The sequence below is a fragment of the Protomyctophum parallelum genome, assembly GCF_964188405.1.
Source record: "Protomyctophum parallelum genome assembly, chromosome: 15".
Lineage (NCBI taxonomy): Eukaryota > Metazoa > Chordata > Actinopteri > Myctophiformes > Myctophidae > Protomyctophum > Protomyctophum parallelum.
Window position 1 is genome coordinate 43611408 of NC_139710.1, and position 17919 is coordinate 43629326.

At 44.2% G+C, this 17919-nt stretch overlaps 1 protein-coding gene across 1 annotated transcript in view; it reads right to left on the reverse strand.

Annotated features, from left to right (window-relative positions):
• Positions 1-17919, reverse strand: part of hmcn2 (hemicentin 2) — a 74397-nt gene that overhangs the window by 15229 nt on the left and 41249 nt on the right. The window contains exons 39-67 of the mRNA XM_083784666.1: positions 16573-16686; positions 16135-16331; positions 15545-15626; positions 14885-15016; positions 14591-14734; positions 14309-14468; positions 13931-14055; positions 13485-13668; positions 12437-12534; positions 12014-12292; positions 10795-10985; positions 10362-10443; positions 9374-9510; positions 9081-9222; positions 8769-8913; positions 8391-8518; positions 7934-8090; positions 7714-7835; positions 7307-7471; positions 6698-6805; positions 5615-5749; positions 4809-4943; positions 4215-4484; positions 3318-3508; positions 2955-3168; positions 2383-2517; positions 2030-2220; positions 988-1069; positions 429-599 (exon numbers count right to left, since the gene is read on the reverse strand). Of these exons, the coding sequence (XP_083640792.1) occupies positions 429-599; positions 988-1069; positions 2030-2220; positions 2383-2517; positions 2955-3168; positions 3318-3508; positions 4215-4484; positions 4809-4943; positions 5615-5749; positions 6698-6805; positions 7307-7471; positions 7714-7835; positions 7934-8090; positions 8391-8518; positions 8769-8913; positions 9081-9222; positions 9374-9510; positions 10362-10443; positions 10795-10985; positions 12014-12292; positions 12437-12534; positions 13485-13668; positions 13931-14055; positions 14309-14468; positions 14591-14734; positions 14885-15016; positions 15545-15626; positions 16135-16331; positions 16573-16686 (4416 nt within the window). The remainder of the gene's footprint in view (positions 1-428; positions 600-987; positions 1070-2029; positions 2221-2382; positions 2518-2954; positions 3169-3317; positions 3509-4214; positions 4485-4808; positions 4944-5614; positions 5750-6697; positions 6806-7306; positions 7472-7713; positions 7836-7933; positions 8091-8390; positions 8519-8768; positions 8914-9080; positions 9223-9373; positions 9511-10361; positions 10444-10794; positions 10986-12013; positions 12293-12436; positions 12535-13484; positions 13669-13930; positions 14056-14308; positions 14469-14590; positions 14735-14884; positions 15017-15544; positions 15627-16134; positions 16332-16572; positions 16687-17919) is intronic.

Consider the following 17919-nt stretch of genomic DNA (forward strand, 5'->3'; position numbering starts at 1 on the left):
TATCTTAGTAGCCAATTATTTTTACCCCTTTTTTTCGTTCAATGTAATCCTTATGCCAGTTAACTCTCACCAAACATTTCTGTTGTCGCTGCTATTGTACCCTACTGGCTCACCTCACCTGCCAGTGAGGAGCACTTCCACCTAATCCTCCCATTCAACACAGCCCATAGGAGTCTCTAGCTCATGGACAAAGATCACCCTCCCGGCTCAGCTTCCCTGCACTGCGATCGATGGACAGGTACTTTACGCCCCAAAATACCGGCTTATCTTGACTTTGATCTCAACACTGGAACACAGCCAAAAAAACGTTGAGAACCCCTGGACTAGCTGACACAAACATGCGGCAGTCATTATAAAAAATTGGAACAATAATATTACTACAAATACCTGTTTTATGTGACAAAAGAAGCACATAGACTTGTTCCTACCTGGGCAGAGACCAGCCTGACATGACCTGGAGTCAATGCTAGGGCCATCACAAGACCTTCCCCCATTGGCTGGCTCCGGGTTGTTGCATAATCTGATTCGCTCCTGGGAACCTCGACCACAGGTACTGCTGCACGGACCCCACTCCTCCCAGTTAGAGTAAGCTCCATTGACTGCGTCATAAGAACAAGAGAGACAGAGATAGAGAGAGATTGATTAACGACTTGAGCATTGATGTGTTGTGAGTTTGTAGGTCTGCAATTTTAAAATAACATTTAAAAACACACATCAAGCTGAAACACGTATGAAAGTGTTATAATAGACAAAGACATGAAGACACAAAGACACTTTACACATGGGGGCATGAGAAAACAAGTACAAGAACATCTGTGGGTTAGAGCTTTGATTACAAACTGTAACTTCAGTGAACAGTGAGCATTGGCCTTTATATAAATGTATTTTTCCAAAGCGTATTATAATGCATGAAATCCTTGAATCATTCACGAAACACCTTTAATCATTGACCATGTTTCCATTGTAATGCAGTCATCTCTCACTCACTCTGGACTTTGAAAGTGATGGTCCTCTCAGCAACCCCCGCCTCACTCTCTGCCACACATTGGTACTCCCCTGCATCTCCAGCCTGGGGACAAATTAATGATGTTACTACATTAGTATCACATGAAAATAACTCATTGCTCTCAGACAAAAACCTTGTACCCCCCACCCCCTCATAAATCACACATGTGTCTTTGCACCCATTAACATTAGGTTTGTGATGTCCCACCACCCACCCACAAGCCACATTTTAATATAATAAGGTGAAAAGTATTAACGAGAACTGGTGACTAAATAATTACTACATTAGAACGCAGGTTCCTATTTCCATTTCCTGAAAAGTAAAGATTTCCGACGTATGTTTCTGCCCGACAGCAAGGACATGCTTGTGCACTGATGCTTAATGCACGCGCGCACGCACACACACACACACACACACACACACACACACACGCACACGCACACGCACACACAACCTTGGCATTTTCCAAGGGGCAATTGAGGTTTCATTCCATTAAGATTGTTTGCGATAACAGTGATGGTCAGAGTGGGAGAATTTCACACTGTTTGAGAGAGCCACCGACACCCATCTGTCAAAGAGCCTCACTGCTGGGAGTGCAATTAGAGCACCAGTTAGAGACTTAACAAGGTTTCAGGCAGCAAAAAAAACAAGCGTCCGATTCCGGGGAACATCCAGCTCTCTGTTCCCTTTCTTTCTCCCTCTGCTGCTAATGCTGTTAGGCTCTCTGACTGAACGGCCCCCAATCAGATTTACGCTGGAGGCAGTGAGGACACCGCAGGGACCGTCACACACTGTTCTGCCACCCAAGGGGACTGCAAATGAAGCTCTGCTAGGCTTTCATTTTTCATCTGAACTGTTATTTTCCAAGTAAACTTAATGATTTATTTCATTCAAATAAATTTTTCTAAGAAGCTTTAACCTTCCGAATTGTATTGTACTTAGACAAAGACAAAGAAGGCTGAGGGTAACTGCTGTGTACGCAGATAAGAAAAAAAGAAGAAGCTAGGCGAACTTTATGTTTACCGTGACGCTGTAGATAACTAGGGAGCCGTTGTGCAGCATTTGCAGTCGCACGGAGCGGAGGAGGGGTGTTCTGTCTCTGTGCCAGCGGAGGACAGGGCTGGGGTCTCCGTGGATGGGACAGTCCAGCACAGCAGAAGCACCTTGGAGGACTGTGTGAGTCATGTGGGCCTCGCCCTTCAACACTGGAGGCTCTGGAAACACACGGTCATTAAGTCTAAACTATCCATCATCATCATCATCATGCCACTCATAGTCAAGGGGCATAACCTCTCACTGATACAATATAATACTATATTTGGTACAATCTTGTACTGTAGACTAACAGTACAAGATTGATGATCTGATCAGCTCACCTCGGATGCGGACAAATGAAAGTGCACGTATGGAACCCACACTGTTCTCTGCTATGCACATATAGGTCCCAGCGTCACTCATTGTGACATTCTCAATGATCAAAGAGCTCCTGCCAGCCTCATCTACAGTGGCACCTGACAAAGACAATGAATATTAATGTGAATTTATAATCATTATTACATGGCAGCGTTCATGTTGAGTAGTACTGAGAGTTGTTGCAACTATCTACCTTGTGATAACATACCAACATGACAAACCTCTATCAACATTCATATATTTGAGCATTACTATTTACTATGCAGGCAAACTAGCAGGCTAACCAGCCCTGTATACAATAAAACCGAGACCCACACATGGAACCAAATGGTTAAATGCATGCACTCCCAGAGTTATAGACCTGTACGGGTCCATTTGGAACCCCATCAATGAACCCCGAGGGTCTCCGGGTCCCAGTTTGAGAGCATATAAGATTTACCGTAAACAACACTATTCTTTGGAATAACAGTTAAAGGTTTGGTATTAATATAACATGGGAGAAATTAAAGTTATCATAACAGATCATGTACAGTACCTGGGTAGGGGCTATTATTTGCAGACCAGGAGATGACAGGGGTGGGTGTGCCCTGAGCATGGCAAGACAAGGCCAGACTCTGACCCTTGTTCAGGGTCGCATCACCTGGCAGCTCCTTGAAGCCAGGCCTCATGTTGACAGACAGCCGGATGTCCTGTCTCACAGAGCCTGCGGCGTTGGTGGCGACACATGTGAAGACGCCGCTATCACCTGGCTGTACAAGGGACATTCAAATTAACCACTCGAACATAGACTTAAAAGATTAGGGGTGATCATTTTCTAGGTGGTTTTCTTTCAACACATTTCACACCCATCCATCCATCCATCCATCCATGGTTTGTATTATAGTGCATTATCTCTAACCTCTGCTCTTTCAATGATCAGCTCTCCCGATCGCAGTACAGTGAATTTGCCTGGACGGTTGGGCACAATGGCACCATCTTTCTCCCATGAAACTCGGGGTTCTGGGGAACCTTGAGCGGCACATGGAAGCAGCGCCTGGAATCCCTGGATGACTGACAGCTCTGTCTGCCCAGCAGGAATCATAGGTGGGACTGAAAGAGAAAGGTTATTATCAATTATTATTACTTGACAGAACTTGTCAGATGGGCCCCATTCCTACTCCTAAATCCTAACTGTCACATAAAGTCAGCAATTAAGGCTTATGCCAGAACCTGTAGATTTTTAAAGATGGAGTGCCGTGATTTTTGTATTTATTCCAGTTTTTCATGTGGTTATGAGGTCACAGTACTTCATTAGACCCCTTAGTGTGGTTGTTATGTACAATGATGTCTTCCCTTTGGATTTTGGGTTTCTTCCTGGAGGCTGAAACCTCGACAGTCAAACGTGCCAATGAAAAAAACAGTGAAGTAGTGACATCACAATATCATCCCCTCCCCCTTTATCATACAACAGCTGTGGGTGCGGCTTCAGTTCAGATGGATCCCCACACATCACCACCCACCAGGCAAACCAGGTATACTAGTGGGCGTGTCCACATAAAAACATTTTTACAAATACTGCACGTTAAAAATAAAAAAAGGTTCCTCATTATATAATAATAATACCTGATGATCATGTTTCCGGGTGGAAAAAAATCACGGCACTCCATCTTTAAACATAAACTCAAAGTGAAATTATGTTCAAATGAACTGAAATTCACTGTTGAACAAAGATTATGCTTTAGCGCCTTGTATATGATTGGATAGCAGAACTAGAAAACGTTATATATTATGTAGCTCTGTGACAACAGTGACCAACCTTGAATAATCAGCCTCATATCCTGGCTGGCTCTACCGGCTAGGTTTTTGGCAGTGCAGGTGTAGAGGCCTCTATCACTGCGCTGGGTGACGGTGATCGTCAGGGTTCCATTGGCAAAGATGCGTACGGATGCCCCCTCAATCACAGGCCTCCGCTCCTTGTGCCAAGTAACCTCAGGCTGGGGCTGACCATCGGCTGCACACTCCAGGCTGACCGGCTGGCCCAGCACGGCTGTGTACTCTAGACGAGGCACGCTCAGCACAGGTGGTACTGGAGAAGCACAGAGAGTAACCACATTACAAATCTCCCAGACAAATGTTCAGGAAAAAAGGTTTTCTGCAGAAACTTAGTTTATTTTATGATATTACACAGTAATTGCACCATTTAGGAATTAGTTTCTTTAGATGTCCCTCTGAGACACATGTATGCACATAGTGTAGTTCAGTGGAATTCTAGGACGGTTCATCAGGAGTGGAAACAGCAGCTGCAGCACAGAACCAGCACACGCCACACGCATCATAGGATTTCATATCGACCCCTTCAGCATCCATTCTTTTCTTCAAATCTACACGATCATGTAAACCTCCACATTACCTTGAAGGACTAGTTTGGTCCTGCCCACAGCTGTTCCTGCTTCATTCTGTGCCAGGCACTGGTAGGTGCCCGCGTCACCCAGAGTGACCCGGGAGAATTTTAGGGATCCATTGGAAAGCACAGCCAACCGATGTCCTGTGACAGAGAAGCAGTGATTGCATTTTCTTCAGCAGAAGCATCTACCATCTAGTGCAAATGTGTTTTGTATTGATCTGTCCTCTGTACAGCAGTGGTTCTCAACCTTTTTCAGGCCACGACCCACCAAAATAACCCCCCACCCTGACAAGGATTTGGAATGTAGGAATGCAATTTTCGGCACACACACACACACAACGCCTCGTTGTGAGCTTGTAGATCGGCTATTTAACATTTTTGCCTCTTTCTTATATTTGACCAATGTTTGACCAGTTTTCATAGTATAGCCTACTGTAGTTTGATGCTGTTCTTTCTTTTAGAGGTATTAAAAAGGTCTTAAAAGTCCTTAAATTGTTACTTCATTATCATCTGGGGACCCCTCAAAATCGTGTGGGTCTTGACCCACAGGTTGAGAACCACTGTTGCGCGCGCGCGCGCGCACGCACGCACGCACGCACGCACGCACGCACGCACGCACGCACACACACACACACACACACACACACACACACACACACACACACACACACACACACACACACACACACACACACACACACACACACACACACACACACACACACACACACACACACACACACACACACACACACACACACACACACACACACACACACACACACACACACACACACACACTCTTCTCTCACCTGCTGCAATGGGAACACCCTCTCTTTGCCATGTGATGGATGGTCTGGGGAAACCACGGGCCTCACAGTGGAGAACAGTCCCATGATGCAACACCACTTCAACTTCCTCTGTCATTGGCTTAATCTCTGGGGGCTCTGACCACAAGCAAGGATAAATGCAATGTTTAGATCGCTTTAACACAAGCACCGCATCAGTGGTGGAAAGTAACTAAGTACATTTTGTCAAGTACTGTACTTTTGTGATTTGAGTATTTCCATTCTTAAACACTTTATACTTTGCAGATATAGATTATTATTACAAAACATACATTAACCAATTAATCCCAACTAGCCCTTACCCGTTGTGAGATATTGCCATAAATATCTGTAATTGCCGTTCATTACGAAAAATACTTGTTAAATTGGAAAAAGGGCTTCGTTAAGACCTCCATATTATTATGGTCAATGCCTGTGTGAAAAGTAGATTGGTGCAGGCGGTGAGGAGATACGGCGGTGTTTCTGACACACAGACAGACACACATTCAGACAGACATTGACTTAATTATAGTATGATGATGATATTATATATAATACTTCGGAAATTAAAAAATAGCATATCTACAACCTCACAGAGCTTATATTTGATTTGGCATTTTTGAAAATGTTTTCAATAATACAAATACAATGCAATGAAACACGTTTGTACATTTACTCAAATACAATTTTGAATACAGGACTTTTACTTAATAACCAGGCATTTCTACATTGTGGTAGTGATATTTTTATGCAAGTAAAAAGTTGACTATTACACTCTGTAGTGACTCTGTAGTATGGAAGCCCCCAGAACCACGGTAGAACAGTCAAGCTGCCATCGCCTGGTGGTCAAATCTGAAATTGCAATACTTCTGCCTTTAAAATGCCCCTGCGCTGCGCATGCTTCTACCGTTAGAAAGCCTATAGTGCGTCTGCTCAGTCTTCTGCATTTGGGCACCAAATTTTGGTGCTCAAATCAAGAAAAATGCGGAAGTATATCTTCTGGGTGTTTCAAATTCTGGTGAGCAACTTTCACCCTCTAGATATATTATATTATAATTCAGAACTCACCTTGCACAGTCAGAGAGATGTGTTTGTGTGCCACCCCAGCTGGGTTGCGGGCAGAGCATGTGTACCTGCCAGCATGACTTGGAACTGCAGCAGTTATTTCCAGCACTCCTGCGTATAAAATATGAATGTAATCCAATTGCTAAGTTATTGAGTTTTCTACAGCTATGTTCTGGACTGTGGCTTGATTACTACACTACTGTATGGTATTCCATGAGGTAGGGGTACAGAAGTCAAAAGCAGAACTACCAAGTTCATTAAAAACTCTAGGCAACCGGGAAAGCATCTGTATCATTTTAATTTCTTTGGCTATTCAAAATTAGCAGATATACAAGCTCATAGCTATGAGCTTGTAGATCTGCTACTTTTGAATTTGTGATTTGATTTGTGCAGATCTGTGCTCACAAAGTGGGAGACAATTATTTGACCGTGAGCGTTACACTCCAGAGGGTCATGTGCCAGTAATGAGGGTATGCCAAATGGAAAATCGCCAATGATATCTTTCCATAGAAACAGATGCCTGAATGCAAGTCACGTCTCTGTCTATGCTACAGAGGAGTGCGTACTACTGCAGAATCAGCATACCAGTCAGAAACATAGCGACGGTCTTACCGGTGGGCAGGACACGGTAAGTCCCTCCCCTGGAGCCAAGCTTGGCTCCCCCCTTGGCCCAGGTGACAGTGGGCTGAGGACGACCCTGTACGTGGCATGGCAGCACCACAGGAGACATCTTCACAGCAGTGACTGCTGTGACATCATCTTCAATGGATGGAGGCACTACAGGAAGAAAAAAAAAAGACCACAAAATGTTCCTTTGAATATGAACCACTTTCTTTTTTATTTTTTCAAAAATAACAGATTTGACTGGCTATTGTGGGCACATTTCTTCAAAGATAGGCAGATCTACATTGCGCTGTGAGCTTGTAGATTGGCTGCTTTGAGGTTCATTCATTTTATTTGCTTAAGTGATTTCCCACAACCAAATTACTGTACAAAACTGAGCAAAAATAAACCTTCACCTTGCAGTATGACCTCAATGACTCTGCGCTCCTCTCCAACTTCATTGACAGCTGTGCACTCAAAATAACCCTCGTCGTCATTGGACGGGGTGGAGAGGACCAGAGACCCAGAGGCAAGCAGCCTAGACGGAAGAGAACAGGGACAAATAACTCAATTTCAACGTCTTTATGACTTATGTCTGATATGCGATGTACACTACATGCATTTCTCCATCGTCACCTGTATGCCCCAGGCTGCTGGTTCATGTCTAATGGTGTGCCATTTCTTTTCCAGGACACTTGAGGCGGTGGTATACCGGTGGCGTCGCAGCTCAGCACAGCTCTAAGCCCTGTGGTCACTGTCACATTGAATGGGCCGGGGCTGATCGAAGGGCCCACTAAACAGAGACAACACAGATTCAACAGGACAGTCAAGTATTATATTGGATCAGTGAAATGTTATTCAGAGTGGTTTTTGTTTCTCTGCGGCCAGAGAAATCCAATTAACACAATTATGTTGTCAAATTTCCTCTGATGTTCTAGTAAAAAAATAAAATTACTTTAGCGCCATGAAAATAAGGAGCGCTGTTGAACCAAACCTGAACTGACCGCAAAGCCAAACAACCACAGCAACATTCAGAGGAAACGCTTATGTTACAAAGCAATTCTTGAAGTGTATTTCTGAGTGCTGTATTTACCAAACACCCGCAGGTCCATTCCCCTGTGATCGGAACCGGCCTGATTGGAAACGGTGCAGTAGTAACGGCCAGCATCACTCAGCTGCACCCCGTGTACACGCAGGGAGCCCTCTGATAGAGTGCTGTACCTGAAATACATACATATAATAACAATACAAATAATGCACAATAATAGAAATGACAGATCTTTGTGAAATAGAGTGAATACAGTATAGTAAGTACAAACTGCAACCAATAGAAGGATTTGTAACACTTGAGACAGATTGTTGAACTTGTTCTGTCTCCTCACTGTACTGTATGCCGGCTACTGGCAGCTGCCATTATGACAAACACAAAGTGCCCTGGAGCTGGATGAAACGGCAGGATGCTTGAACTTACTTGTTGTTATCGTGAGCTACAGGGAAGCCATCTTTTCTCCACATGACTGCGGGAGAAGGTTGATCTTCAACTTCACACGGTAAAACTGCATCGTGACCGAGGTGCACCGTCACCACGGAGCTGCTTTCCTTTATGACTGGAGGCACTACAGGAAAACAAAGTGACATTAACATCACCAGCATGACATGACTGTGTGCGTGTGTGCGTGCATGCGTTTGTTTTTGTGTGTGTGCGTATACATGAATGTACTGTATTCACGCATACATGTGTACGTACTACATACAGTATGTACTTTATGTATGGTTAACTTACAGAGGATCTCCACAGTGAAAAAGAGACTGGTGCTTCCGGCCATGTTGGTGACCACACAGCTGTAATGACCACTGTCCTCAGTCCTGACATCTTGAATCTCCAGGTATTGACCCCCTGCCAGCCGTTGGACACGACCTCCCAGCTGGCAGAACGAGAGCAGAGGAGTTGGAAAAAAAGATAGAGAAGAGGAAGAGAGAGGGTGGCGAGTGGTGAGTCAGACGTGATGACAGACAGACCATGCTGTGTATAATTGCTGGCATCCTTGGCTTTCTCCATGTCCTCTGAGCCTATACCTGCAGTTTCACCTCATCCTTGTACCATGCTATTTCAGGAGGAGGGTCGCTGTCTGCCAAGCACTCCAGAGTCAAATGTCCCTTGGCTGGCACAGTCACTGTTCTCACATCACTAGAGCCAACAAGAGTTGGTGGAGCTGGAACAAAAACAAACCCTTGATCATTACTGGCACAACTTTAGTCGTCCCCCCAATTGATTTACATTTAATCCATGATAATCTCATCAAGACTGATTTGCCGGTAAGTAACGAAGGCTCGGCAAAATCGTTTTTTCTGAGATGACTGAACGATTTTGGAATCTCCCAAGCTGTTCTGTGTGATTTCTACCATCTGTGATTTAATTTTTTTTTTCATACTTTTTCCCTTATATTCAGGAAAAATCAGGAAAGCTGATTCAGGATGAATGAATACGAGCACATTACTGCTGTACCCAGTAGCAGCAGGTGATACTCGTCCATCCATGCACATTACAAGTAGGTTTAGGTCTAGCTTAGGTCTTTCAATGATCAGAGCACAGAATGTCAGTCAGTGTTAAACAGATGCCATGCATGGAAGGGGTTTAACGTATATTTTATTGTTCTTGTTGAATGTATCAGAGCCATCCCAATGTCTACATTATGCCAGAAGTACAGATGACAATAAAGCAAGAGTGCTACTATATTTACTATTAACCATTATAGTAACATTTTACCCATGACAAATCACTGGATAGATTGCAAATGGTCAACATTACGACCAAACGATAGTAAGAACTTTGAAGTGCGAGTGATTTATTGTGAGTAAAGCAGGGCACAAATTAAGGTTTGTGCCCTTAGGATTATGCTGATCTAAGCCTGTGCAAAAACATGTGTTAAAAAAATACTCAGGATTTTGCTGCACAGGGGGATGGTAATGCTGTGTGATTTACGGCAATGACAGGGGTGGAGCGGCAGTCACGAAGTGTCTTTTTTATTACTTATGTATGATAAGTTGAAAGATAATGTGTCACCTTGGACGCGGACCCAGTGGTTTCTTCCATCTTCTCCCGCTGGGCTGCTGGCCAGGCAGGTGTACAGACCTGCATCCTCCACCTTTAAAAATACACCATTCACAGCATTCATCATCTTGAGTGGGTCCCACACAAAAACACTTTAAAAGTTTCTGATAAGTTTCTGATAAGCCCTATTTTATACTTTTTCATACAAAAGTGCAGCATGGCAAAATTTGACATCCTTACATGCTTGCCATGTAATGCCTAAGAGAGGGTGTACTATGTACTCACAAACAATCTGAAAGTGTTTAAGAAAAATATAATCTATTACTTCATGTTTCAATTCACATACTTTTTTTTTTTTAAGTGGTTAAAAAAGGAGGTCATCCTGCAATTACGTTTTCGACCCATACACAGTGACATTCTGAAGTTTTTCAGGGTTGCCATTTACCTGCACTTTGCTAATCCTGATAAAGCGTCCATCCTCCTGTACTATTTCAGTTCCCTCCAAGGGCCGGCTGTCCTTGAGCCAGCTCAGCGTGGGAGGGGGGACCCCGACAGCATAACACTCCAATTCCAGTGGGGTGTTGACTGCTATGGTCAGCTCCTCTGGGAAACCAGAGCTGGATATCTTTGGGGGTTCTAGAAATAAAATAAACAGTTAAGAGAAAAAAGAAGCTAGTCAGTATTTAGTTTAGTTTTAGCTTTCAAAATGTGTCAAATGTTTATAGCTTCTAGTGGGTAAGTAAACTATTTACAGTTCTATTTCCAACTGGTTAATTCATGTGGTTTTATCAGCAACCACAGGACAAACCATTTTCAAAACATACTCGTTCACCACATAAAAACGTTTAACAGTACCAGATACTCCACTTAAAAAAACATGCCTAAGGGTGCGGTCTCACACAACTATAATTCTGCCTATGCGGCAGATTCTAAATGTTGACTTTCACGGATTTCCACCCAATGAAAAGCATTGGCAGAATCCGCTGCTATAGGCAAAATTAAAGTTTGGTGTGATTGCACCCTTAAGACCCGCATTAATTTCTACTTGCAAAAAATAGATTTCAACCTTACTACTACTTTGTACTACTAGGACTAAGACTAAAAAATATGTTAAAAAAAAAAAAAAAAAAAAAGTTTGATTAAAAGTTTATAATAATTATATAATAATATAATAAATTAATAATTTACATTTGGGGGATATCTTTCACAATAATGAATAAAACATGTTCTAGACATTCTAATGATCACAGAAAAACATATATTACAATTATTGTACCTACTTTTATTAGGGTAAAGGTCAAAAGTCTTAGGTTAAAAAAATGTTCAGACATTTTTAATTTGTGTGAATTTCAGCCTCTGTGGGGGGTATTTATATGCAAATATCATGACCAATGGTATTGCAATGAACATCACTGATGACGTTTAGGTGAAAAAAGAACAGAAAAAGGAAAAATAAATTAGTAATTAATTAAAATAAAATTGTTGCTAAAAAGCAACGTTGGGTCTTAGAGGGTTAAGACCACTTGGTCTGTCTCATTATGTTTGTTTAGAGAATGTATTAAACACATATTGGTGTCTTTCTTTTTTTTGGTTGCAGAAAAAAGGGGGTCAAATAAATATTCCTTTTTGAGTGCTTGACATGAAACGGCTTGAGAAGCACGGACCTAGCACAGTGAGGTTGAAGCTCTTGGTGCTGCTGCCAGCCTGGTTGCTGGCCACACAGCTGTAGAGCCCTGCGTCCGAGGACGTCACGTCGGGCAGCTGTAGACGCGTCTCCTGGCCGTCCAGCAGCAGGTTGCGGTGCAGGGACAGCGGCTGGCCGTCCTTCAGCCATGCCAGAGAGGGAGGGGGCACACCGCGAGCCTCACAGGTCAACGTCACCAAGGAGCCCTGGACCACCGTCACTGGCTCCACTGGCTCAACGTGGTCCACAGCTGGAGGTACTGTGGCGCAAACACATCAGTAGCTCCGGTGTGAATGTGAAACTTAACAACTTAAGCCCTATATTTAACAAATTATTTTATATTATATAAATGCCTACAATAATAATAAAAGGTTAATGTGGTTAACTGGGAACACTGGCTAACCTTGGACTTGAAGATCATAGATGAGCTCTGCAAGACCGGCTCGGCTGCGAGCCACACAAGTGTACACTCCAGAGTCAGACAACTGTACAGGAGAAATCCTAGACATACAGAAAGGGAACACATCCATCAAAAGAACAACTGGAAACATTCTGCCGTTCATAAATTATATGGTTCTGTTTGTTTGGTTTGGTTTGAGTTTTCCCCATTTTCTCCCCAATTTAATTCCCAATGTGTACTGTGGTTCCTGTTACTGCCAAACCTCCCACTGTTTGCTGGGGTAGGCTGTAGATGTAGAACATGTCTGTCTCTCTCTCTCTCTCTCTCTCTCCTCTGATACACATGGATACACTAGACATTTTTTACACAGATTTTCACTAGGAGAATGTAATGCGTGCAGAGGTTCAATCTCTCTCCCCAAGATCCCCTCATCGATTATCATATTCCCTAATGATCCAGCAGGGGTCGCTAATGCAGCAACAAGGACATAGTCTGTCTCCTGAACACTGCCATTGTGTTCGTCAAAGCTGGGTGGCGAAGCTGCAGGCATTGTTCGCGATAATTGGTCGGGGTCTCTGTGGTGGGGGGTGTTTTTTTTTATTTTTATACTTTGAATTGTCCCCGTCACTGCCAAACGCTACCTGCTGCTACTGTTGAGGGTATAGACAACCACAAGTCTCCTCCGATACGCATGGAGTCGTCATCCCCTTCTTTTCACCCGACACTGAGGAGTTTCACTGGGAGGTCATAACAAGCTATCCCTCCCAGTTCTCCTCCCTGCTGAACAGGTGCCCCAACCAACCTGTAGGGGGTTGCTATTACAGCGACAGAGATCACCCTCCCTGCCAGATTCCCACCTCTGAACATTTGCAAATGTGTTTGTCCAAGCCAAGCAGGAGGCACCGCAGCAAGAGTAATCTAGCCCCAGTCTCCACAGTGGCGGGCAGGAACTTTCCCCCTGCGCCACCCGGACACCCCTAGGTGGGGGAGTGTTTTATCTCTATGCCACAGAGGCCCCATGAGCAAGGAATGTTATATTTAATGTACTGACCGAAGCACAGAGTCAGCAGAGAGGAGGCGTGTGCGGGGAGAGAGGAGCAGAGGCCGTCCATTCTTCAACCAGCTGATCTGAGGTGGAGGGTTGCCTGCTGCGTGACATTCCAGGGTCACCACACCGTCCTGGGTGGTTTGTACCTCTCTTGGCACAGTGGTCTCGCCAGAGATAGATGGGGGCACTGTGATGTGAATGTCATATTGATTAACGTAGTACAGAAAGTTTGAGACTACTCAAATACCATTAACCTATGCCATGTGTCTGTACACTTGAACCCAAAAACACAGTTTTGCATTTAATCATTTTATATTTTTAGCACATGTGGTCTCCGTGTTAATTGAGCCCCCAAACCCTGGCAGAGGTAGTGGAGCCATGCATTATTTATTGAACTATACAGGACAGCAAATGCATCAATACACTCGTTGCTTTCCAGAAAAACTGACCCAGGACAAAGAGGGTGTAGATTTTGCTCTCCTGGCCAGCGGGACTCATAGCCAGACAAGTGTATGTCCCAGAGTCCTCAGGGCTCAGCATCAGTAAGGTTAAGGTGGTGCCATCTGGTGTTATACTGTTGAAAAACGAATGCATTACTACTGTAATTATTTATGCAATAACGCTGCATCTGTGTGTGTGAGGAGGATCTACAGAAGATCTACAAGCTCACAACGTGTCGCATCACAACACGTGAACAAAATATAGGTCTTAAGTAGGTAAGAAAATATCCCACCTGTTGTTTTTTTACAAATCGAACACTGACAACAATATGCCTTCACTACTAGTCAGTCAAAGTAAATCAGAGGCCATGAATGATGAAGGCTTACTCTATATGGCGAGTGTCTGATCCCTCCAGAGTCAGTCCGTTCTTTAGCCAGCTCAGCTGAGGTGTGGGGGACCCAGAAGCTTTGCACTCCAGAGTCAGCGACTCTCCCATTGGAGCACTCAGTTCTGTCGAGTGGCCGGAATCCATGATGGCTGGAGATACTGAGAGGATGTGGAGCAAAGACTTAAAATATCACATCCAATCTGTTTCAAAGGAACTATATAACTTTATAAGTAAAAACATTTTGGTGTGAATATGCCATATTGCAAGCACTGTTCTTTACCCTGCACAGTGAGTGTATAGTCCTTCTGTGTCATCCCCTGGCCGTTCTTGGCTACACAGCTGTATGTCCCTGCGTGGGACAGCGATAAAGGCCCCAGCTCTAGCCTGTTGCCCCGAACAGACCATTGCCAATGTAGACTGCTTTCTGGAGTGCAAAATCATGAAATTATGCCAGGTGTCATACATTCCTATGCTCTATCATATTTACTGATTTTCGGTAACACTAATTTCCCTGTTGAGAGGACATTTTTAGATATGCAGTTTCCCCACAACCATTCACTTCCACTCCTCTTACCAATGGGAGTTCCATCCTTGAGCCACGTGATGCTGGGAACAGGGACCCCTGAGGCCTCACACAGCAGGGTGACTCGGGAGCCCATTGTCTGGATCAGTGACTCATGGAGAGGTCCATCCAGGACAGGAGGAACTATGGTGACAGGGATATTGTGAGTAAAACTGAAACCGAAACAGGTCTCCCCTGTGTTCCTCCCATTACAGCTGCAGTGAGTTACTGATTAATTGCAGTGGTGCTCACTCACTCATCAGCTCCTGGTGGATAAAAGACCTAGGAAACTATCAGAGAATCTGCTCCGATTTCTGTTCCTCTGGTCTAGGTCTAATATCAGTTAATATACAAATGGTCAGAGAAGATTCTCGTTAATAACTGATTTTCATCATTTTCATCTTATAAAATTAATTCAAATTACTGGTAAAGTTTAATTAATCTCATGTAGAAACTTGAGTATTCACTGACTTATTATAATAAAAAACAAGTATTTTGCATACAAAGGCAACAGGTGGGTAGGAGAAGATTTAAAGTAAAAGCTCCCATACACAGATCAAACATATTGAAAGAAAAAAGAGCTCCCATACACTAGTCCTCAAATGCAAGAAAAATATGTAATGGGTATATACAGTATGTATGTCAAAACACAACAGATGATGCATGTCTCACCATGAACTGTTAACCTGAAGGTCCGGTCCACCTGTCCTGCTACATTGGATACCTTGCAGGTATAGGTGCCACCATCTGCCAACTATGGACCAGAAAAACAGGACAGAGTAATTAACCACGTAAAACATAATACTTTGTTGACCGGGTTCCCCAGGCTTCTATACTTGGTCTGCACCTTTTTCCCTAGTCTACCCCAAATATATTAGCCACATCACATTGCAACGCATGGTGAAGCATTTTGAGCTTGTAGATTAATTGAATTGCAGTAGGCCCTATCTTTTGCACAAATTACCTGAATCACAAAAGTTGCACTATATTTTCCACTGTTTTTACTATGAAGTACTTATTTTTTCTAGGATTGAAGGTTTGTCCCCGTCTTATCTGTATTTCTCTATATGTCTTTTTTAATGCTGACCCTGGGGGCTGAACTCATGCACTTGTGCAAATGGCAAATAAAGTCTATTCTATTCGATTCTAGATCTATTTTCACCGAATGTTAGCCGATGGGGATGCTAGGGTTCAAGTGGTTAATCAGGAAATAAATACTAATACGTTATTGTTGTTATTATTATATGAGACGGAACTCTGACCTGCACTCCAATGATCTCAAGAAGGTGATCATCCATCCTCAGGCCATTCCCTGGTACCAGCTGCTGCCCATTCCTGTACCATGTGACCTCAGGTTTCGGGAGACCCCTGGCCTCGCAGCGCAGGGTGACAGAGGAGCCCACCTGAGGAGTCTCCAGCTCTGACTCAGTGTCCAGACGAGGCTTCAGAGTGGGCAAAACTATCGGAACATGATGACAGGACAGTGAGATGATCTCACCATGACTCATTTCATAGGAGCATTACTCAATCCTTAACTAACGGCTGTCACATCTGGTTTTGCGGTGAACAGTCATAGGGCCATTGTCCTGCCGCCTCCAGGGCTGTTCTGTGGGTCATATTATATGGCTCAGCAGTGTTTTGTGATTAGATCATCTGTGAGTGTTGCTGAACTGCGCAGATGCTACTAGCATGTCTCTTACCATAAACACTCAGCAGGATGCTCTTCTGATCCTGGCCAGCTGAATTGGTGGCCGTGCAGACGTACTGTCCTGCATCCTCTACTCTAGCCCGGGGCAACTGCAGCATCTGACCACCTGCACAATACAACAGCCAGGCATATAGTAAAAGATTTAATATTTGTGCGATAATCTAATGAAACTTAAAATTGCATTCTGCGGATGACTCAAAATAGAACAGAGTAAAGACAGATGCCGTCTTTAAGGAACAGGAAACAGACCGAGCCGAATGTCGACCGACAACAGTGGGGGATCACAGCGATAAGGGTCGGCAGTGTTTAAAAAACTAATTCAAATTATCAGTGTTCTCACTGTATGGAGGAGTCTCAGTCACCGCCTAACAGTGTTCTCACTGTATGGAGGAGTCTCAGTCACCTCCTCTCAGTGTTCTCACTGTATGGAGGAGTCTCAGTCACCTCCTCTCAGTGTTCTCACTGTATGGAGGAGTCTCAGTCACCTCCTCTCAGTGTTCTCACTGTATGGAGGAGTCTCAGTCACCTCCTCTCAGTGTTCTCACTGTATGGAGGAGTCTCAGTCACCTCCTCTCAGTGTTCTCACTGTATGGAGGAGTCTCAGTCACCTCCTCTCAGTGTTCTCACTGTATGGAGGAGTCTCAGTCACCTCCTCTCAGTGTTCTCACTGTATGGAGGAGTCTCAGTCACCTCCTCTCAGTGTTCTCACTGTATGGAGGAGTCTCAGTCACCTCCTCTCAGTGTTCTCACTGTATGGAGGAGTCTCAGTCACCTCCTCTCAGTGTTCTCACTGTATGGAGGAGTCTCAGTCACCTCCTCTCAGTGTTCTCACTGTATGGAGGAGTCTCAGTCACCTCCTCTCAGTGTTCTCACTGTATGGAGGAGTCTCAGTCACCTCCTCTCAGTGTTCTCACTGTATGGAGGAGTCTCAGTCACCTCCTCTCAGTGTTCTGACTGTATGGAGGAGTCTCAGTCACCTCCTTCCAGTGTTCTCACTGTATGGAGGAGTCTCAGTCACCTCCTCTCAGTGTTCTCACTGTATGGAGGAGTCTCAGTCACCGCCTAACAGTGTTCTGACTGTATGGAGGAGTCTCAGTCACCTCCTCTCAGTGTTCTCACTGTATGGAGGAGTCTCAGTCACCGCCTCTCAGTGTTCTCACTGTATGGAGGAGTCTCAGTCACCTCCTTCCAGTGTTCTCACTGTATGGAGGAGTCTCAGTCACCTCCTTCCAGTGTTCTCACTGTATGGAGGAGTCTCAGTCACCTCCTCTCAGTGTTCTCACTGTATGGAGGAGTCTCAGTCACCTCCTTCCAGTGTTCTCACTGTATGGAGGAGTCT